Raw genomic sequence first — 24,211 nt, forward strand, 5'->3', positions numbered from 1 at the left:
AAATAATTTCTGTATCTCCTCTATCACAGGGACCAGTACTGCCCTTTGCACTCCATATGTGAGCTGCAGCAAGTCAATAAACGTCATTTAGGACGAGAGAATAACTTGTGCATTTCTTCAACAAGTCTCAGGTCAAAGAGTTTCTGGAATACTCCAAAACTGACAGTTAGGAATTCTATGGAGAATCTGAAAGCTCTGTCAACAACCTTTTGGACAGAGCTATACAAATTCAGGTACAGAAATGTAATTTGCAGTGAAATAAAAAAGTGAGGATATTGGAGGTATCTTTTACCTTCTTCTGTCTGACAGGTGCATATTGTTGTAGATCACTACAGTTTTTATGAAGAGTAACATATATTAAAATTCTTAGCTCACAGATATTTTAACAGTTGTTAAAAGCAAAGAACATCCTTCCCAAAGGCTGAGAAAACCTTTTGACACAGAGCTACAGTATTGAAGTACAAAGAACAATTTTCACCTGAACAGTAACAGTACAAAGTACAGGCTTTCTAAAGAACATATATATATAGTTTTCCCAGTCCTTAGATAAAAATGCAATGTACATAGCTGTTACGAAAAACAGCAAGACAAGAAGTACTACCCTATGGGCACTGGCCTAAGCTCTAACATACAGCAATCAGCTCCCTGTTCTACTACAGCTTCCCTGTGATACTGCCGAGAATACCTTTAGTCTTGCTTCACAGTATGAAGTGTAATAGAAAAAACACAAAAAATCACCTGAGATTAAAAAATTACCTGAGATAAAAAAAATCACCTGAATTTAGTATTAATACACGCTTTGTAACTAGCATTCAGATTTTCCATGCTTCCATAAAAAGAAAAGATAAGAAGAATTAACCATAGACTTAACAGCAAAATCTAAATCATAGGAAAAGTTCTAATCATCTCCATGGCAATCATATCCTTTCTGCAACGTGACAACCCTTTCAACAGACAGGAACTCAGCTTAGGAGGAGTGAGATCTGAGATCTAAAATTAATATTTCTTCTTCTTTCACCTCTTAGCTCCTGATTAACTTACTAGCTGTTTTTTTTTTGTTTGTTTGTTTTTTTTCCCCCATGGTGGCTTTGTACTAGCAATATATTTAGTTCTATACACAAAATACCTGTCCCTATCCTTGTTTACTGCACCGGATGTTTAAAGGTTTTGCACACGTTCCCTACGCTGATTTCTTCCTCCCAAATAAGTTCAGATTTTTTCTGTATTAGTCATTTTTCTGAATCCAGGCAAACTGTTCCTAGTTTTAGCACTGCATGTCAGTTTAAAAATCTAATTTGCCCTTCCCCAAAACATCCTTCCAGTATATTCTTAACTTGGTTCTACATTCGGAGTTTTCTCAACTTGAAATGTCAAACCTGACTCATTCCAAATATTAGAACTAGAGCAGCTCTGACCTTGTTGATTTTCCAGTAAACTGACTCCATTAAAAAGCTTTCCCTAGAGTCATATAAGATTTTTAACAGCCAGCACCTATGCAAATTAATGACCTTAAATCAGCACTTCTAGAGTACTAAACCACTAATGAGGTTTATTGTATGGACTACCCTTTCATATATGACATAACTTTCTATAAAACTCCAGGATTCAAGTTAGGATTAAATATGCATTTGGTGACAAGATATCTGAGGGTACATTCATGTATTTAAACAAGAAAGTTCTGAAACCTAAGGTTGATAATAATGACCATCTGCATTTGGGTTTAGGAAGTGGATTTGTGTGTACATGTTCATAGGCCTTTCCTGCTAACATCTGCTTTTGGATATACAAACATTCATGAAATATTTCATATGGGCCAGGGAACGTGGTAGAATACACGGTTCCCTTTCTGCCAATTCTCTTGGTTATGCTGTAGCTACAGCAACTGCTCAAATGGATGAGTAACACTGAAAAGCAGTTATTGCATTAAAAAGACTACTAAATATTCATCTGTGTTCTGAAGCTTCTGAGTTGAGAAGAACTGTTGATAATGCTGTGCACTGTAATTTCTCATCTCATGTCTCCTTTTCATTCATTGTATTTCTCTCTTTTAGGCAAGATTCAAACCCTAACCAAGGCTTCTGTGAGACCATATTCAAGACATAACATGGTAAGGGAGATCTCATTCAGCCTACAGCTTTGCCTTTTAGTCTAAAATTAACTTCCTTGTACTACTTTCACAGGCAGAAGGGAAGCTGGGAATCTGAACTAAAATCTTGGCAATTATCTCTGTATCTCCAAGCAAATTGTTATCATTTAAGTTGCATTGCCTCCCCATTAATTTCACTTACAAGTTTCCCCACTTTAAAAATGTGGGGCAGATTTCTTTTAAAAATGTGGCTTCCATAGGATTTGTTGTTCCTGTTCATTATCTTTTCTTCTCACCATTGAGCAAGCCCGTGGCTATGCCTGGCCTATTTTCCCTTTAAAAATGCCATCAACATGCCATGGAGCATAGTGGTCTCTAGAGTTCGGAAAATCTAGCAGCATAAACCTTGGTCTTCAGTGATGCTGTAGATAAGCTCCATTCCCTGCTTTAAGCTAAAATTGCTGTGTGAGGTAACAGCCCTGGCAGGAAAAGCAGAAACGGTATTTCCAGCAGTAGTAATTTCAAGTTCATTATGCAGAGCTTTCCCCAGAGGCCATTTTCTTTGTGTTTTTCTTGTTCTCGTTGCTTCTTGCTTGCTTAAACTGACAGCAAATGCCTGGGTTGATTTCCACAGGAGCACATTTTCTATAGTAAAAAATGACCAGGAGTTTTGAAGAAAATGACAAAATAAATCTTAGATAAATCTGTCTGCTATTGATTAAATAGAAAATATCCCTCTTGCATTCAGCATAAAGATATAGCACCATACTGCATAGCAACTTCTGAAGATATAGGGAAAAGTATAGGAAAAAAAATTCTTTTCTCAAGAAAAAAAGGGAGGGCAGTAAGTCTTTTTCTGGTAAATTTTGTTTTTAAACAATGTACTCTTTAAAAAAAATCAAAATTTTAATACAGTTCTTGGTATTCATGGCCATTTACAAAAGAAAAATATCAGTATAAGGTTATATGTTTAATTGTGAAATATTATTTAATGATTTCTTTGCAGTATGGCTATATGCCATGACACAGTAATGTTAATTCTGACAGGGATAGATATCCTTTACTGCTCTGTGATACATTGCATACAGTCAGCATGTAAAATGGTATAAGTTGCTCATTTCATAATGATGTTAATGCTGTATGAAAGCGAGAGGCACATATTAACCAAGCAGTTATAACTGGCAAGCTTCAAGGTAACCCTGGGAGCACATAACCACAGAGACCTTGCCAGCTTTGTCACTCACTTCTCAGTGTCTCTCCTTACTCATTTTATTATCATATCACAATAAAAATGAAATGTTTAAGTACAGCGTCTATAAAGGCTTCTCCCTCCCCTTCCCTTCTTTTTTTTTCCTAACTGAGCAGTTGATCATATGTGTAAATCTCTTCTCCTCTAGAGTTTGCCTGTGTCATCTGACAGCCAGTGTCTGCATGGCAGCACCGTCACCAGTGCTGGAATCCTACACACAATGCCTGAGCAAAGTTTGCTTATGTAAAAGATCATTTTGAGAAGTAGTCACTGGGCCCCTGCTATTCTGAGTGCAGTTAAAATGGCCTTGTGCCACCACTGCAGAGGGCGAGCCATGGCGTGACAGCTTGTCCAGTATCTGATGCTCTGCAGAGGGGTGAGCAGGCACTTCCAGGGGGAAGCACTGGCCCCCCATCCCCTACTCATGTCTCCTGAATGTTTTGTACCACTGAGACATGAACGGTACCCGGCTGCTCTGTACTGTAGTTCTTCAGAGGATTAGAAATCGCTAGGACACAAGGAAAGCAAGCTAAGTAATGCTAACATGGCTGTTTGGGGGCCAAAGAACTGTCTGGCACTTGGCTCCCAACTATCCAACTGCTGGCACAGTTCCACATTACTGACAAGTTTTCTTGATGAACACCTTCCTAGTAGTAAGGTAGAAGGTAAAAGACTTAGGTGAGAATTGTTTTTTCCCATGTAACAAAGCTTTTCTAATTTTAAAAAATAATATCCAAAAGCAAGAAATGTTAGTTTAGAGAAAATTCCCATCATCTAAGAAAAACTAGTTATTTTGATCTGAAAATGGTGATGGGGAGAGGAAAGAATCAATTCAAATCTGCCTTCTAAAAGCGCATAAAAAAAAATCAATTCATATTCCAAAAAGTAAAATTTTTTCAGGCTGAAATACACCAGATAAGTTATCTAAATGAGAAATTCATGTAAGTGTTAAATTCTTCTCATTTTATTTTTGCCAAAAAAAATTGAAGATGCCATTATCCAAAGTTTCCAAGCTCTATACTTCCCTCAACAAATAGACCTAGTTAGGAAGATGGGTTTTAATCTCAAAGAGCAATTAATTTTACTCTCTGGATCTATCAGTGATACTCAAAAAAAGTTGCTGTTAATGTAATTATGTCATTAGGGAATTTGAAAAGCAACTTTACATCAAAATTTTCAGCACCTTTTTTTCAGGTGCTCAACTTCAACCTTTAAAACACCATAATATTTGCAAAGGAAGAACAAGCATGTTCAAAACCCTATCATTTATCTTCCTTATTAGGAGATGAATTCCATACAGCATCACTGCAACGTGATTTTCAACCCTGCACCCAGTCATATCAATCAGGTCTTCTATTTGACTTCAAGTGCTAAATGTGAAAAAGACTGTGTCTCCTTATGGCCTGGCCTTGGAAAACCCCTTTGTACTTTCTTGGCTATCCAAGAAAGCAATATTATTTTTTTCTGTCTGTTGAGAGAGATTTGTTTCTTAACCCTTCTTTACATGTTGAAAGCATTATTCCTTGATGAGCACAATACCAGTGGTAATGTTACCCGTACCAACAATCACTTCCAACAGCTATGTAACTTCATGCTTTAAACCCTAGGTAATCTACACAACTCCATTTTCCTATTCAAGATCAACATTCAATTGCAAAATTCAAAATAAATGGTCTTTCATCCCTGTTTCAATAAAAACCAACCATGTAAAAGGCATCTCTTAATGATTCTGGTCACAGACTAGTGGTTTTACAGTCAGAATATGACTGGAGCCAACTGTTCTCAGAGTCTCGGAGGAAGGACACTATCTGAAGTTCCTGCTTTTCATATTGTCTTGCTTCTATCTCACTTCTACTCAAGGCAAGCTACATTATGCAGACATTATTCCTGAGATCAGTTCAAGGAAGTCCACTTCCACTGAAATGCCATATTCATCATACAACTGAAACCAAAGGGCCAAATACCCTATCAGTATAAGCACCTTGGTGTTTTAATGTAACTATGGAAAAAACAGGCTGCACATATGACTAATACCTGAAACACCACAAAAAATGCGTTTTGTCTTACTGTGGCAAAATATATGTATGCAAAATATACACCTGTAATTGTTCTTGACTTTGGTTTATTACTGTCCATTGCTATTTGATCTATAATGATAAATTTACGTAAATAGCTCAATAAAACAATTTTATACATTTTTATTAAAAACTAGTTTTGCAATAAAATAGCTTTCTTTGAAAGCATGTAACTAACTCCACTCCAGTTATAATGACCTCTGTATAAGCTTCTCTTCCTCTACAATTATTTTAAGCCAAACAAACACATTAAGGTCATTACCTTTTTCTAGTTAAAAATTGAAGGTAACATCCCTACTAAATTTAACAGGGTTTGGATTAGTTGTGAAAATCAATGGCACTGTAGAAAAAAAAGGCAACACTGCAGACAAAACGGGAAGATCAATTTCAACTATGAATCTGATCTCAAGAAGATATTAAACCAGGAAGCCCTACCAATTTTAGAAGGGAGCAGTGCTACTTGTTTGGGAAAGAGTTTTAACAAGTCAGGCAAATTAGAAAGTAAAATCCAAAACTGTAATGCTCACTTGTAAGCATATTACCTTAAAGTCACCCTTATTAAATAGTACTTTATAGTCTTCACACTGCAATTACGGCAAAGGATCCAGGTGGCATTAAAAAAGAGTTTAAAACACTTTAAAAGCCATTGCATGCAAAGCATTTATCTAGAACTGTGACTTCATTCTGAGCTGTCTCACATCACTTGTACAAAATACTTACATTCAGCATAAAAACAGCAGTAAAACTACCTAGTAAGCAAACCCATATTTCTAGTGCCCATGAAAGCCAACACACAAATGAAGAAACAAAAGCTTTCAAAGAAAAACAGGGACCACACCTTGTATTGATCATTCCATGACATGCAGTCCAAATGAACGAAACAGTTCCAAACCTGAACTGACTTCAAGAGATACACAGGAAAGGACACTAGAGATGCTGATGAGTGAGAAAGGATCATAAAGGAAAAGAGAAATCCCTCATCTAGGCACCCCCCAAACAACTACTAAGCACAGACTGAAAACAATCCTGACCATTCACCTGACTCTCTGTCTTCAGTCTTGAAAGCTGTAATTTGACAGTCTGCAATTATTTCTCCTTAAAATTGTTATTGTAATAAATGGATATATTCAAGCAATGTTTATTAGAAACAGAATCTTAATGAAGACACAGAAATGGGAGCAGAGAACTGTTTATGAGTATCAGAGGCTTTAATGATTATTTATCTCTTCGTGTAACAGTGCAATTGTAGGGAATGAGGCAGCAAGCTTCTTCACAGAGCATATCCCATTTGTCTTTATTTGATACGTATTAATGTAAAAGCAACATCTCAATAATGATTCTGTATATACTGCAGATCAAATATGGGGCATTTACTTTACAGTTTTGTGCAAATATGATTTGCACCACTCTCATCGCTCTTTCACCTCTGCTACACAATGCCTATTTTAGTGCTTTTGCCACAAATCCAGATGGCTGCAGATGTGCAGCTGGCAACACTATGTTGTCTGACCCTGTTTAGGAGTTTACACAATGCAGTGCTTGAATTAGGAGGAAGTCCCAAGTGCCCTCATTAGCACAGCAGCCAATGAGCTGAAACAGGAGCAGCAAGAGTGGGAAATTTTAGCAAAAAATTCCTAGTACAGGAAATGCCTACAAGACAGAGGGGGGATTGTATACTTTGCTGTGAAGACAGCAGAGTATAAAAACAGCTCTTTTAGGCATGCAATGGTATTCTGAAATCTAACTGCAAAGTCTATAAGCCAAAAAAAAAAAAAGGAAAAAAAAAAAAGCCCAGTTACTCTTCGTCAATATGCGCCTGTATTTCCTTCCACTCATAAAATAGTGCATATTGGTTTACCTTAACAAGGATCAACTCCTTTGCATAGAACTAAAATAATACTAAACATGTTGCTGGCTTTATCAGATATCTCCAAAAAAAGCTCAAGTGGTAAGAGAAGTGTTTTAAGGATGAATGAATCTATTTAACAATTTTAGATCTTGCGAAGTTTTGACACTTCTTTCTTCAAGGCAGGCTTTGTAAGAGCTGGCATTTGTCTTCTCTGTGAAGACAATAAAGGAGTATTTGATAAAATACATAGTTGTTATGTAAATGTATTTACATATATTGTGTTTTTAATCAGTGTTGGATATAATCTCTCATTATTTGAGAAATTTAAGCTTTCGCTAGAAACAGACGTTCAAAGTATGCTATGTTGAAAGGTGCTATCACCTGTTCAGTAACAGAACAACCTTCTTAGTTATTCTGGTGTGCTGAATGGAATTCTTTCAGGCATTTTTTTTCCTATTGGCATTCAAGATTAAAAATGTAAATTAAATTATGGATATAAATCAACCACCTAAATCTGATCATTTTCTGACTGCATGTTACGCATGCACACTCACATACTTAAAATGTATATACATCTTTTTTTTTTTTCAGAAATAGACTCTGTTTTATGATTTCTTCCACTGCAGAAATCACACAGCCATCACAATTGAATTCATAAACAAAAGAAATACCTAGTAAAACTGCAATTCAATCAACGGCTCCATAAAAAGATTCTATCAGCACCATGCTCATTCACATGTATTGTTCCATCTCAGGAAAGCCCTACTATTCTAGGTAGCACTGAATACCAAGATATTTAATTAACAATTAGTACATACCTAGCTCTCATATAATTCTTTCCATGCATAAATCTTGAAGTGCTTTACAGAGAAGCCTAGTTTGACAATTGCCACTTGACAGGAAGGCAGTAAAGTCTTAATCTACATAATGCTTGGGTGACCAGATCCTTCTAACAAGTCAAAGCCTGACACAGCTCACAGCCCAGCTTTGGACATTCAATCTGCCAGCTGCAAATGTCCATAGATTACTTACATACCCCAAGGTCAGTCTGCCTACAGATAGATCTCTTCTGCCTTTGCTAAATGTTCTGGAAAGAGTCCCTGTGAGTAACTGAAATGCTGACATCACCTGAGCATGAGCACTTGGCAAGGAGGACCGTATTGGCCAGGCTATCCTCAGCATCACTCACACAAGCATACCTGTGGTACAATGCAGCCCCAGCTCCTGCCTCCTCCCTTGGGCCTCTCAGATGCTCAGACTCATGCCTGTTGAACGCGCAACAGCCACAGCCTTGAGAGCAGCCTCATAGCAGAGCCCAGATACACCAGACGGGTCCAAGAACACCCACCGTAGGAGCAGGAGAAGCAGAAAATGAGATGTGGAGAGGCTCTGAACACTAAGCTCAAACTATGTAAATATGATCAAACCACTAGCATGTGCTAAAACTGCCTGACTGGGCGGTGAGACACCAGCCAGCAGCAGTTCGACCACAGGCACCCCCACTTGTCAGCAGAGCCACATTAACAGACAATCCACGCGCCTGCCCTGTAACATCCAAACAGGCAGTATGTATTGGCTGGTCTTAATTAAAGCAGATCAAACTAAAATACTTCACCTCATCCTCCCCATAGGCTGCAGGTTGGCACGCGGTTGGTTACTGCAGCTCAGCTGACCCATAATTAACAAATCTTTAAGCTGAATTAATTCAGTCATGTCTGAGCCCTAAATTGGTATGGACAGGTCACAGAAATCCCTGTGAAGTTGAGTTCCACGTACTGATTTGTGTACTTAATTGTTGCTTTAAAAAAAAAAACAAACTACAAAGTGACCAAATAAAATTATCATAATATTATTCAGAGATTGAATGACAAAAAAAAAAAAAAGACTCAGATCCCTTTAGAGACAGCATGAAAGATACCAGCTTAAAACAAACAATGGTTTAAAATGTTACGTTATATAGAGAAGAAAAAAAAAAAGAATCAAAACAGCATACTGTTGTGCTGACTTCTGTTCTTACTAGTTTTATTTTTTTTCTCCCCCAGAAATACTCTAATTAGTTTAGCAATGAATGCTTTCAGACATACTCCTTGACTCTACATAGTTGACAGGCAACAAGTAATATTTGTAGAGAAGGAAAAAATGCTATCCATAAGAAGAAAACCTTTAGAACGCATTCATATTGCATTTATAATTAATTGTACATTAATAAATATGTATAACATATTAATTGAGTACCATACAATTATTATATATAATATTAATATATAATATAATGATATAATATACTGGGTAACTATGATACATTAGTAAAATACATGCAAAATTATAGGTAACACTGTATGTTGTCCAGAATGATAAGTAGAAGTTGAATTCACAGCTTACTGATTTTTCACTAGAGTTTAACCAAGGGATTGTTTGTTTGTTTTTTAGATTTTTGGTGCCTCCTAACCAGGAGCTAGCATCCGGGATCAAGATTCAATTTTGAAGAGGTACTAGATTACAAGTAGATCTTTGAAATACATTATTATATCCAGTAATTCTTCTTCTGCAGTTTTCTTAGTGCTTTACATTATATATAATTATATTCACACCTGCAGGCCAGGTGAAGTGATCTGAACAAAACAAGGCTGCTGCTGATCAGAGGTAGAAAATGCTATTTTGCCTTTCTACTTCTTCAACTGCAAGTTTGTTGTACTATGCATAAGTATTAAGATTAGTATATTCAGAAAGGATATTCATCATTAAAACAGCACGCCACAGGATGTTTTCTGAGTACTGGAGATGTGGTATATCCACCTCAGCTAGGCTATTTACTTATAATCTACATGGTACAATACCTTAGCTAAATAAGAACCTTTTCATGATGAAACCAAGGCCATGAAGCACTTCAATGTACCCGAGAGAAGCTGCAAGAACATTGTAGAGTTTTTTTTTTGTTTTGTTTTTTAAAAAAATCAGTGATTAAGGCTGAAAAACACAACTAAAGCTACTTACATTTCTACTTTGCTGGTCATTTATTTTGCATCATATGGACACCAATCTCTTCAATCCTGTATGATGTACACTGAGCAAGAACTGCTTGGTGTAGCAACTGATTATTACTTCAAGCCTAGTATTTCAGATTACAAACAATGCATACAAATTCCCCAATCGTATGGTGCAGGATCAGTTGGATTAACATTTTCTCACTTAAACATAAGTGCATCATTTACAGGACAAGCAGGCATTCAGCTGTTGCAAACAGAACCCTGTCCGCCTTGTTCACATCTGCTTGCCACTTTACATCTAGAAAGTCCATCAAGGGATGAAGCATATGGACCTGAGATTGTTAGTGTTTGTAAGCTGTGTGCATAGCAAACACAGCAGAAATTATAAATTCAATTGGAAGTACAAACATTACTTCTGCAGGCACTGTTCATGTAAGCCATCACAGCACAAGAGGAAGACAGACAGATAAAGAAGGATTGTGGAAAAAAAACACACAATGGTTCTGAATCTTTTATTGTTTCTCCTCGTTACAGCTCTGTTGGATTAGTGGTCATATGCTGGGATAAAAACAGTATCAGACTATCAAACCATGTATTTGTCTTGCTATGTGCCCCAAAAGGCCAATACTGACATCTGGTACACAAAGTTACTGCAGACCTTAATAGTGTGATTTATTTTTTATTCTTAAGTAAAGTTGCAATGCAATTATCCCTTCACAAAGGGAGAACACGATATAAATAGCCTCTCAGCATCAACATCTTCTGCCAGCCTTCCTCCCTTCCAAAAAAATGGTTTTCTTAAGTCCCCAACTTTTGCACATTAAAAATAAAAGCAGCAATAATAATAATAACGTGAAAATGAAGGAAGAAGACTACCAAACAAAAAAAGTTGAACTTGTGCACACAGGTTGAATGAGAATTATGAAGACAGAGAACAAAAGGGCCCTTCAGGAACAACTTGATCACAGAGTAAACAAAGTATTCTGGCAATCACTTCTTCACATAAAGTCTTCACAGCTGTCAAATGTGCCAGCAAGAGAAGGACACACAAATAAATTTTCACTAACCAAAGATATTCCAGGACTACTGACACAAGTTACATATCAAGAGGCAGAAGACAGTACCTCACACAAGGAAAACCCTTTCTATTTGATTTCAGAGGACAAAATTGGTGTACCCAATTTATATGAGGCTGGATGTTCCTTTACTTTGCTCTAGAAGATGCGTATAAAAATGAACACTTGAATGCCTTACTACATATTCTTAGATTTTTTTTTGCCCTGTAACACAGAGCTGCTGACAACTGAGCATCCCTGCATTATTTATCAAGTTTTCTTCATTTATTTCTGGCAGAAGTGACAAAACAACTTAGTTTCCTTCAGGATGCACAGAAACCACTTCTACTTCAAGAAGTAGAACAGGAGAAAATTCTTTTATTCTGCCCCCATGCTTTGTTTTTTTCCAATAGTATCAAAGTGTCCACAGAAGCTAAAGTAACTTGGTATCAGCCAAGAAGCAGAAAATTTCAGCCTAAAATAGATGGAAAAAACATTTGTGAAGGTGTTGCTTTTTTTTCCTGAGGTCAGGAATGAAAAGCATTTGAAGTTCTCAGGTATGAAGGGAATTCAGATTCCTGGCACAGCAAATTCCCAGAGGACACTTCCAGAAATATTTCTTTTTCAGAACTTTAAGTTGTGTTTTTCCCTTAAGTTATAACAAACAGATAACAGAATGTTTTGATGTCCCAGCCATGGATCCCAAGCCAGCATCCTTTTTCATGTACAACACTAAGTTATATCAGAGTAAAGTAATTTCAAAGTGAACTCTACAGCTTAACTAAAGGCTACTCTGACAAGAACATTTTGAAAACTCAGTCTGACAAAATCAGATCAGTCCCTGATGCCACAGCACATGGAATCATAGGTGCAAGAAGGAAAATAGGAACTAGCAGTTTCAAAAAGGAAGAGGAAAACAGACACAAGCCCAATCATATCAGCCCTATCTACATGCTGGAAACAAGCAGCTCATCTCTTTCAGGGCTTTGCACATCCTTCAACTACAGTCTTGAGCTGCTCAGGCCTGGATCTACCAAGAGATCAGCAAAGACACTAAAGAGGAGAGACATGAAATCTGTGCTGATTCTTCAAAAGGAAGCTTCTCTTTCTCATTATTCACAGAATTATCTTGTTTTTTTCTTAAAGCATCAGGATACAATAAATTCGATACGTGACATTTCTCACTTCTGTCTTTTTTTGCCATGCTTCAAAATTCCTTCCTCAAATGTTGAGTCAGGAAAAAAAATACTGACTAAAGCTAATGTGAAGGTTGAATGTCTGATTTCTTTACATTCATTCCTTGCTTGGGATGTGCCAATTTAAAGATTCATCCAGTCTACTTAAAAAAATACAATACAGTACTTTGCCTGAATTGCAGATATTTTTTTCCATGATGATATTAAGAGGATTATGCTAAAACAAATCACTCTCTAATTGGTTTACAGAGAATATATGAATATGCTAGGAATTCATCTAAGCACATAAAAGTGTATATTTTATGAATAAGTGCTATAATCATCTGCTTGTTACTTGGAAATAAAAACAAACATCATTAGCATAATAAAACTGTTTACATATCTTAATGAAAATGTGTCATTATCTCCTCCTGGCTTTTATAAACCAGTCAGCATACATCATAGGTCCTATACATTGAGTTTTACACCAATTATTTACTTAAATATTTTTTCCATTTTATGTGATGCATATTAGTGTATGTAGCCATTAAAAGAATCCTTGAGCACAGATAATAGTATTTTAGAGAGGTAAAAATTAGTAAGATCTATCAGAAAGAAGTAATGCAGAACTGATCACTCTCTAGATTCTGAAACAGTTTTACAAATCATTTCTAACTGGAAGTGAAAGGATTATACTGACGTATGTTTCCCAAGCTACATCTGTCATAAGAAGTCTAAAAAAGCAACCAGCCTACTGAGCAAAAAGTGGCACTTTGGGAAATGGCTTAAATAGCACTGAGCTCTCAGCTACCACTTCTTTCTTATTGAATATTTGAGTAGACTCAAATAAAGAGCACATTGCTCATTACCCTCACATTTGATTTAAAAGAAAAAAAGTATTGAGAATTCCAGCTATCACTGCCGCAGACAGTAAAAGCACAGGAATGCCCAGACAGCACACCTCTTTCAACCTGCGCCACAAAGACAAATGGGAGGACCTGAGCACATGGCGAGTACTGCCTCTGTGGGAGTCTGTCTTCCACCATGGAATCTCCTACTTAGGGCTTTTACATTCTTCTGATAGCAATTTCAACCCCTTCTCCATTTTGCAGAACATTTTACTGTTAGTCTGCCTAAGACTGCTGATGTAAACACATCCACTCACTCAAGGCACTACTTTAGCTATGCCTAAAGGTAGGACTTTGGAGACCTTCCACAAATAATAGCCTAGCATTGGAATGGGGCATATGTTTTGTTACATGACAAGCTGCTTTTATTTTCAGCCTAAAAAACAACAACAACAACAAAAACATTCAGGCCCTCAAAATTCTCCAGTGGAAGAACTCATAGCTACAGATTTAACAGATGCATATACCGCTCAGAGATAATCCATCACAGAACACAGATTGAAAACCAATGATGTAATGTATCCTGCTTAAAAGATTGGAAACCATCTGGAAAGAGGGAGAGGAAGAAGCTCTTCTCGTCCTACAGAACGACTGCTGGATCTCTGTACAGGCTTTCTACAATTGTTGTTATACCTATGAAGTTATAGGGACTTCAAGCAGTCGTGGACAATAAATTGATTACTATTGAAGTGAATAGCTCAACAATTTAACTTCTCTCTAGCTACTACATGACCCAAGGGATATTTGAAATATTTGACAAAAGACTATAGATATACAAATTCTGTAAGCCCCAAGTGCAGAGCATGAAACTCCTTTTCTTTAGCCCCAGTTTCACCTCCCTGTAGCAGAGCACCTGCAAGTCAAGCATTACAGTTCAGCAAGCAGTCTCTGCTACTGTGCAAGGACTCCATTTGCCAGCTCAAAATCCTGCAGATCTATGACTGACAACCAGCTGCATCTGCCCTGGGATGACAGGGGGCAGAAAGGAAGGCCAAGCAGATGGACTCAAGAATGGAAGTGTGGCAGCAATGCTGCAGGAGCATGTTACTAGGCAGCACCATTTGAAAGACTAACCTGAAAGTTTTCAGGATTAGCGTTGTGCTTGCAGATACATCCCTGCCAAATGACCCAGCTCATTACTTACATCTTAGCACGTGCATGTTTTTGCCCTGTGTGTGGACACTTGACTGCATGGCTGGACAAGTCTGCTACTGTAGCTCGGTTGTGGTACAGGAGTTTTGGATGAGCAGCTGTGTGCCAGCCTCACAGCAGTACGACACCCATTACTGATGAGATGCTTACCAAGATGGATCCTGCTACCGGCACTTTATATTTTTTCAGTTTTTGAACAGCAGGTATGTGGGAAGAGGACAGTCACTTGGAAAATCCAATTATTCTCATTCTAGAGCAACCTGAATAAAATTCAATGCAAAGGAGCCCATCATTGAGTCATATTAAGGGAACCTGGGTTACCTTGAAGCATATCCTGTCTCCAATTTGACAAGCCCCAATTCAATAAAAAGTTAGTTACCCTGAACATCAAGATAAAGACTTTCTGATACTCTATTTCAAAGCACCTGAAAGAGCATTAACTCCACATGCCAAGCTAATAGAAAGTAATAAATATTACACAAAATGGTACAGCTAGTTAGAAGCTCTGGACTAACATAGCATTATGTCAGAAGAATGGAATGAAAGAGGAAAATTTGGAAAAACACTCCCACAAATCATAGTATTTAATAAACTATTTTCCACAACAACAGTGATTTTGCAAACAAGAGTATATTTTCATTCGTATAAATCCATTTTTCCACAGGTTTGTCTTTGTATCCTTACAGGCAGAAAAACATCTTTGTCGCATTTGTTTTCATGTTTCAATTAAAGGACAAAAATACACAGAGCACGTATGTTCAAACCTCCATAGATTAGATAGAAATGAAATAGAACAGAATCTAATTCACCCCTGTGTAATCTTGGTAAGGGAGTTTCACTACCACTAAAAGCATACAAGTAGCTTTGGTGAAGAAATATCACCTTCACTGCTTCTTTCAATGAAAACCAATTTTTATACCTCGCCTGATTGAGCAAGAGCTATCCCATGAAAACACCAAGCATGGGAGGATTGCCCTTGGAGAGTCAGAACAGAATTTTGTCTGTATCCTGAAAATTTTTTCCTTTATTTAATAATGTTAATGATTAGATTTAGTGCTATTGAAGTCAGGAGACTTCCCCAAGGCTAAAGTCTACATTTTATAAGATAAAATAAAATAAATAAAATAAAAGGTGCAAAAGTCACCTGCAATGTGACTTTCCATGCCCTGACCAACTGATGCATCTCATTTGCCTGAGGAAGTGGAACAGGGAGAGGAAGAACAGTAAACCATCGCTAAATTCCATTATTAGGTATTTACCAAGGCTAATTACAAGACTGCCAAGCCAAAATGTCTTGGAGATTTCTCTGACGTAATCATCTAACACCCAGGAAATGAATGGAAACTACCAATCCGTTTTGCTGACACACATTAGGAAGAAGAGATGCTCATCATAAATATCTGACATACTGTATAAAATGTCCTAAGCCAAACAGAAGAAATATAATTAAAAGTACAACAAACGCCACATGCAACAGAAAAATACTACCAACAAACAAAAAGCACTTTAAAATCTCAACAGAATTTGAGGATTCAAAAGACCAAGAAAACAGATAAATAAAATGGTCAACTAACAGATATCGTAACAGAAAAGAAAACTGAACCAAATAGTTATGTGACATCGTTTGCTAAAGATTAGTTCATTCCCCAGGGGAAAAAAAAAAAAAAAAAAAAAAGAACAAACTTGCTATAAATTATCCCAATACAGCCTGATGTCTCAAACACTAAGGCTGTGCACGAGATTTCACAGCGGATGCCATCTGAAACATTGGCGCACAACAGAAGTGTCTGCAGTTAACCACAGTATCAGCTTGATGAAGCTTTCTGTTCTCACATTTTAGATAATTTCCTGAAAAGGAATGAATCGGTGAAACTAATAACCACTACCTTAAGAGGCCTCCTCTTACTGTAAAGGGGTTTGTTTTTTTGATTTGTAATGATAACAGCTCATTAAAGCAAACTCTTTACAAGGAGTTTGTGTACGTGTAACTGTGTGCACCTGCTGAGTCTGTATATAATCCATCCCTGATGGTTCAGTACTCCCATCTCATACCCCCCCGCCCAGTCTTTGCTCCACAGGATGGTCAGGAATTATTAAATGATGCTAATGTTCTCATTATCTGACAACGCAAATAGTGCATTCAGCAATTCTCTTGTAGCTTTTTTCCCCAAAGCGAAGAAAACCAATAAGACTCATTTTAGATATATCTTCTTAAACAAGACCGACAGAAGATCGTACTAAACTAGAGACCCAGGTTTAGTTTGCACCCCCATCAGTAACTGTGACATACGGAACCGACTAAATCAAGCAGAACTGCTCCTTGCTCCTTTCACAGGTCAGCCTACTTTCAAAATAAACAAACAAACAAACCGTCAGAGGATTTTTTTTTATTATTATTAGCGCTGGGTGAAACATCACCCCACGGCTGCCAGCAGCCGGGCTTCCCCGGGTAGTCCCCGTACCTGCAACCGCCGCACGCTTCGATGGAGGCTGCACCCCGGCAGCAGGGCTGGCAGCAGCCGGCCGGGCCCTTACATAAACGGGCGCTAAAAATAAATGCCGCGGCGGGGGGCGGCAGAGGCCGGGGCTCGGAGCCCCCCCAGCCGCCGGCCCTCCCCGGAGCTCCCCGGCCGCCGGCGTTGCCCCCCGGCCGGTCCCCCCATCCCTCCGGCGGCCGGGGCGGCGGCGCGGGGCGCAGCTTACCACCAGCACGGGCACGCCCGCCGTCAGCGAGTAGAGGAGCACCGGGGGCACGGCGCTACTGTCCTCCGGGCCCGGGTAGGGTTTGCGGTACGCGCCCTCGTAGCAGAAGAAGCCCTGCACGTTGACGGCGAAGGTGTCGGTGTACTCGAAGTAGTAAGCCAGCATCACGGTCCCTGCCATGATCACCATCTGGAAGTAAAGCATGCTGCTGAGCGGAGAGGGCACTCGCATGGACGGGGGGCTCCGGCGACCGCGGCAGCCCCGCTCCCCGGCGGCACCCACCGCGGGCGGGGACGGGGCAGGCGGGGGCCCGGCACCGCCACGGGCACCGCTTCGGGCGGGCGGAGCGCGGCGGCGGGAGGGGCGGCTCCGCTCCGCCCCGCCGGGACCCGGCCCGAGAGGAGGAGGAGGAGAAGGAGGAAGGCGGCGGGGAGTCCCAGCGGAGCGTTCCCTCCGCGCCACGGCAGCGCCCCCGCACCTCGGGCTCGGCCGGCGCCTAAGTGGAAAGATGCTCTGCGGTGCAGGGCGCTGCTGAAGGGAGTCGTGGTCAAAGCTTTCACTGAACAGCCACAGAGAGAAGGGGCGGCTGGGCAGTAGGCAGTTACGGCCCTAGCAGCAGCCCCGGCGAGGAGAAAAGCCGGTTTCAGCGCTGGGAGAAATCACCCAGGTGACCCCAAAAGCCTTCCACTTAGAAATCCCCACGGGCACAGCCCCGAGAATACACGGTGGCCAGAGCAGACGCAGCTCCACCTGCATAGGGGCTGCTCTGCCCTCCAAAAGCCAACAGCTCAGAAGTTCCTTAAAGGTACTCCTTCCACATGCCAAAATGTGCTACGGATGGTAACAGCCTGTAAGAGGTGCCTCGGCCTGAAAGATTTCCCTTGGCTTACTCACTAAAGGCTGGTGGAAGTAGCAAAGGGGAGCAGATAGCCCTGTTCTATAACGTGTCATCATTCTTCCAGGGCAGTACTTTGGTCTTAACTGTTCGCTTTCCTCCTCCTTTGGGAGAGCTGTGTTCGCCTTCAGTGATGTTAGTCTCCATGTATCTATTTTTAATTGGATCTTGAAGAACACACTCTTCGTGTCTGGATTCCACTTCTAAGTCTATTTTTGTGTGTTCTTAGCATACTCCCCAGAATAACCCAAACCAAGCCATTTGCCTTGTGTTCACCAACTGTAACTGGATAGCTCCGTACCTCTGTGATTTATATGTAGTGAGACATGAGACATCTTGTGGTGAATTCTGCCTAGCACAGAGTTTATTTTCCCCACTTCTTTAGTGTAAAGTCTACTATCCATTACCATACATGTAAAAACCTTAATTTCTTCCTGTAGGTTGCACACAATGAGCCACACTGCCAGCTTATGAGGCCTGATCCAAAGGCCAAAGCCACCAGCAGAACTGCAGCAAGCAGCACTTGGCTCTTGAGCTGTATTTAGGTAGGTGCCCCAGAGGAGCATTGACAGCACCCCAGGATTGCCATGGCTGTGGTACAGTAGTACACTGCTGAGCTATGAAGTTCCAGGATTGCCATCGCTATGGTACAGTAGTACACTGCTGAGTTATGAAGTTCCAGTATCTAGCTAATAAAATACTTCTGAATTTTGCTGTCTATTACAAGCCAACTTCTGTTTATAGATATTCCAAGGAAACTATTGCAAATAGGAATTAGAGGACAAAGTCCTGCTTTACAAAGTGCTGTGAAGCTACTTTCAAAATCCGTGAAGGATTTTAGAAAGACTCTAGGTCATGTAGTCAAACCAGCTAGTGCAGGTCCTGTTAGATCAGGTTGCTTAGGACCATGTCATCACCCGTTAAATATCTCGTCATATCATGTCATATCATGTCATATCCCATTAAATAAAGGATGGAGATTCCACAACCACCCTGGACAAGAAGTTTCCATGTCCAACCACTGATACGTAAAACAATTTTTCCATACTCTAAACCAGATTTTCCTGTATCCCATCCTGGGCCCACTGCCCCTCCTCCTGTGTCTGGAAACATAAAGAGAAGAATCTGACTTTCTTCTCTGCAGCCTTAGTAGATGTAAGAAATACCCTTGGCCTTCCCTTGTTAAGGCTAAAAGAAATTGCTAACACTTCTGCCTGTACAGGAACACATCCGTATCCTGAGTGCTCTGTCTTTTGTGTAGATACACATGACAGATATTATATCAAGTATATATTGAATGCCATTAAATGAAACATAGACTATTACATTTTTTTTAAAGAAGCATTACAGTGAAGGGAGACTTTGTTCATGCTTCTCTTTTACTCTACAAGTGACACTATTTAGACTTCCAGTCATTCAAATACATGGTGTGGTGCAACAGGCAGGAATACATCTATTTGGCTGAATCTAGTGTCCCATGCTTCAGACACTACAGGGGAACTTGCCAACAGAACTGCAAACCAGGGAACACAGGATTTAAGTCACAGAGGAGTTTTAAAGTCAACTTCATTGACAGAAGACTCAGATCATTGATGAAAGAAACTTAAATAAATAAATAAATAAATGTCAGGCTCTGTTTTTCATTCAAAAATAATGGTCAACTTGATGCTTCACTGAGGAATTAAGGGAATTAATTATTCTCTTTCTCCAAACTCCGATTTTTAGTGCAAAGATCATCATGTGAGAAAAGTAGTCAGGTTGCCTCACTGAATACCAAGAAGCTCAACTACAGGGTGGATGACCAGATTCCAAAAAAAATTTAAAGCAGAAAGTAGATAAAATTTAATTTTTTTCCCCCTCTTTGAAACCCCTGTAGATCTGTGACTGTTTCTGCAGTGGATATTAGTAACTGTGAATTTGCATATATTGAATGCATTTTCCTTTTTGCCCCCCAAATATTTACCTATTGGCATATCTGACTAAGTGAAACAGTCTAAAATTGCATGGAGAAAGCTGTTTAAAGTTACTTTATGCCCATCTACTATCTGCTTTTGTTACTATTAGCAACATCTCCCAAGCTGCAAGATCTGCTCTCATATAGCCTCTTTTATAATGGATTGCATCAGACTGTGGACCTGTAGATATTCATGCACAGTCTGGATGATGCAATCTAATGTAGATTCCCTATCTGCCATGTTAACAGACACTACAGATTGGTTTGTCTGTTTTATTACTTTCCAGAATAACATACATGGGACACAGAGTGGTTCTGCATGGGCAATTTCTCAGAGCTTGGAAGGAGACAAGATTCTTTTCTTCTGTGCCTATATACAGTGCTAGATTGGTATTTCTGGCAGTATTGCACAACCATTGCAGCATTCCCAAAGGCACTAATAGTGCATGTAAGAGACTAGGGAAGATTTCTTGCTCTGTCATTGCCCTTGTTATTTTTAATGGCATGTTAGTTTATTTGCATATTGCCAAAGGACTGGTTCAGAACTGAAAGGCTTAGTTTCTTGTAGCTGATAATTTAAAATTTGGATTAGACTCTGTCTTACTTGCACCAGTTAAAAAACATACATGGACTTGACGCTTGCTGCTGTTCTCTTCATAGAAGTTGTTTGTTGCACTATGTAGAAAACAATTTGTTACAGTAATGAATTTATAAAATGCTTAGGAATACATAGGTAAGGCAGGTCCAACCTCCAAACAATGCCTGGAGTGTTATGAAAGGCAAAAAGACTATAATATTTATTTTAATATTTTATTAAATATTTATTTTAATTTTCATATTTATATGTTGAGAATATTTATTTTATGATAATATTTATCTTAATTTTCATAAACAAATTCCCATTGTTGCAAACATACTTTATAAGCGTGGCCTGCACATCAATGGCTTGCCTTCATGAATATGCAGTTAGCTGATCAAGTAATGCCAGAGCTACTCTTTATATTATAATGAACATGATATTTATTGGTTGCACAGTTAAATATGCAAGCATGTATTAAAAAATCAAACCAAAACAGAAGCACAAGAACACAATCCCCCATGACTAATGCAGTCAGCTAAATATATTCTACAATTACAGTATTCCCTGCTGATTTGTATCAGTGATACACAATGACAGCAGAACAGTAGAAATACAAGCCCAGAACCAACAATTTTTGTTTCAGAAGGCTATTGGTAAAATCGTCAGTTGAAACTTTGATGACAGACAGACGGGTTTTGAAACTAACTTTCTTGGAAATAGTTCCACTGATCTCAGAGCAGAAGTTCCCCTGATAGTCCTAATACTTTTATCTTATTTTCATTTGCTACTTAATTTTAAGTGAAATATCAGCTCAAGAAACACAATGTAGATCAGTGCAGACAAAGAGAAACCTTCAATGTTTAGTAATATTCTGAAATCATGACCTTCATAACAGAGACATATTTCCAATTCGAAAACAAATTCACTAACCTTTCATGTGCTTTACATCATCACTTTTTTCTGAATGTTCTAGCTATAAAATATTGCTATGAGAGAAGGCAGTAAAGAAATACAGTCAACTCTAAGCTTTCCCAATGGGAAGAAGAACAAGAATTGATATCAAATCATCCCACTGTTTTTACCTTTCTCTTTCCTGCCTTATCATAGTGATAGCATCTGGCAACCCCCTGGATGTTTCCCTGTTACATCTCCATATTACATTAAACCAGCCTACTCAGAAGGGAATATTGCATCTATGTTGATAATATGGCAGCAGGGAAGAGACAGAATGAACTGAATTGTTAGAGACCTTCTGGTTTATCCAGGCAAAATTGTCAAATAGCAGGAGGGAGACTTACATAAAAACTTTAGAAGAGCATTGACCACAGAATAATCAGGGAAGCAAAGGAATATCTGCAATAGAGAATTTTTTTTTTTTTTTCACAAATTTCATCCAACAGTGATTAAAGTGCTAAATCCAGGGGAAACTACTACTCAAATTTATGTTTATAGGACCATCATAATGCAAGAGGAAAATCATTTGCTAGAAGGTGGAGCACAGCATAGAATCAGAAACGGGGTCTTGCCCCAGGACACCCTCAATGTGATTTGGACAAGTTAAACACCTAAACTAGGCTTTCTTATGGTCTTAATATGTAGTTCACATATAGAGACAACTCCAGTAGGTGACTAAGCTCTACTACATAGGGCAGGATGAATCATCCTTTGAAAGTGCCATTCATTCCATACTGAGAAATACCAACTTCTGATGATATCACTTGCACAATAATGAAACAAGCTTTGAGGATTATCTTAGACTAGCACCCATCTTTTAAAGGGCTGCAGTGAGACGTGATCAACTTTACTCTTAACTTTCACTTGCACATCACTAATCTAGCTCCAAAATAGGAATTATGCTTCTCATGAGTCACACTGGGAGGAAAAGAAAAAGGCAAGGTAGCAGTAGCATAAGCATTAATACTGCATTTGTATTGCAGTATTATGTAGAGCTAGACCCTATTTCCAAAGAAGGCAACATTTTGCCCTGCTAAGCTTGGGGACCTCATACAATGCAGTACAAGTATATGAGGGAACAAGCAGATGGAGATGAAACAAATGAGGAGGAGGACAAGGCAACAATGAATTGGTTGAGTTAGATATAATGAGTAGCAGTCACAGCACATTAGTTGCCTAGTCAGTGTTTACATCGATAAGATAATTAGTCTTCATAAAACTGCTTGCTATCTTCACATTAAGGAAAAGTATTATTGCATGCAAGTTCCTCATAGGTTAGAACAGCAAATTTGGGATGCCAGAGGCACGTTATGTACCACAGCCCTGTAAATCTTGAAAACTAAAGCCTGTATTAGCACTTCTACTACCATGCTGTCAAAACAACAATAACAAAAAAAAATACAGAATACTCTTTTGTCAATGCGAAATGAAACTAAACACTGACATTTGAATACACTAACAAAGATTATTTAATCTAACCTAAGATCAAACCCAGGAAAATGCCTACCACTTACAAAATTGTTACCACAGCTATAAAGTGATCATCATTGGCAAACACATTTTCAGTACTTCAATGTTATGCAAACTGTCTGCAAGCAAGCCTGGCAATCTTTGGCATAATTGGTTCAATAAAAATAATACAAATAACTTCAAGATTTAGGAATAAACATACTTATCTCATTCACCCAGAATATTCACCCACCTTCTTATCAATTCTTTTGATGAAGGAACCTCCCCCCCTTCAGAGTTAATCAGCAATACCTTGGACTATTGATACAACAGATTAATGAATCAGTAGGTGACATAAGCAGAGCACTAACTTATTCATGATGCAGCAGTCAAGTGGAAAAAAAAAAAATCACATGGACCTGCCCGATGCAGTACACTGTATGCATCTGTACAGTTAGATTTACATATAGTACAAAATTAGTTCAGACATTTGCACAATGCCTGAAGGTTTTACAGACCAATTCAAAAAACTCCCTTTACATACTACTGAATTAATTTCACTCATTTGAATATGGCAGTCTTGCTGTGCTCTAATTTGCCTTCTTTTGTATATTTTTTATTGTAAATAGTGAGACCAATTAATTACAATTCATGAGTTAAATATTGTGTATGTCTCTATTACGGGGCTGTGCTTAAAGTAAATGTTTGCCCACTCATCAAGATTCTGTGTTGTCAATATGAAACTTTTGTCAGTCTGAAAGTATACAAATATGAAGAAAAGAAATGCTCAGCCAATCCAGCCACCTTTCTGTGGTTATTTTTGCTATCATCTACAGTTTAGTCACCTATAAGAACTGGAGTATAGCAGTACTCAGTGCTTTTAAACAGAATAAACACGTTGCTCAGAGATGTGTGAACAACAGCTGACATTACCAGATAGATGGAGATACACTTCTGTATTAACTGAAGGAGACTTTGCTCATTCACAGGAAAAACTTGTGTGAAAAATCATTCTCTGTATGCTTGTAGGGTTGATGTTTTATAACCTGGACTCTACCTGGATGAATGCAACCTCTGATTTTTAAACTGCGTGCTTAAACAGAAGTACAACTTCAAATGTTAGGTCTGCACACTTGCCAT

The 24,211-nt window shown here is 38.7% G+C and overlaps 1 protein-coding gene across 2 annotated transcripts in view; it reads right to left on the minus strand.

Annotated features, from left to right (window-relative positions):
* The window catches only part of PLPPR5 (phospholipid phosphatase related 5), an 84,843-nt gene extending 67,257 nt beyond the window's left edge, over window positions 1-17,586 (minus strand). Inside the window, exon 1 of one of the 2 annotated variants that reach the window (XR_005821858.1) lies at window positions 17,240-17,577. Coding sequence is in view for 1 of the 2 variants with exons in the window: in XM_040564813.1 (XP_040420747.1) it covers window positions 17,240-17,470 (231 nt within the window). In the remaining variant the exon portion in view is untranslated. Of the gene's footprint in view, window positions 1-17,239 lie in introns of both variants that reach the window. The other variant, XM_040564813.1, reaches the window with a different exon arrangement.
* Window positions 17,587-24,211: the final 6,625 nt, after the last annotated feature.

This window comes from Cygnus olor, chromosome 8 (assembly GCF_009769625.2).
Source record: "Cygnus olor isolate bCygOlo1 chromosome 8, bCygOlo1.pri.v2, whole genome shotgun sequence".
Classification (NCBI taxonomy): Eukaryota; Metazoa; Chordata; class Aves; order Anseriformes; family Anatidae; genus Cygnus; species Cygnus olor.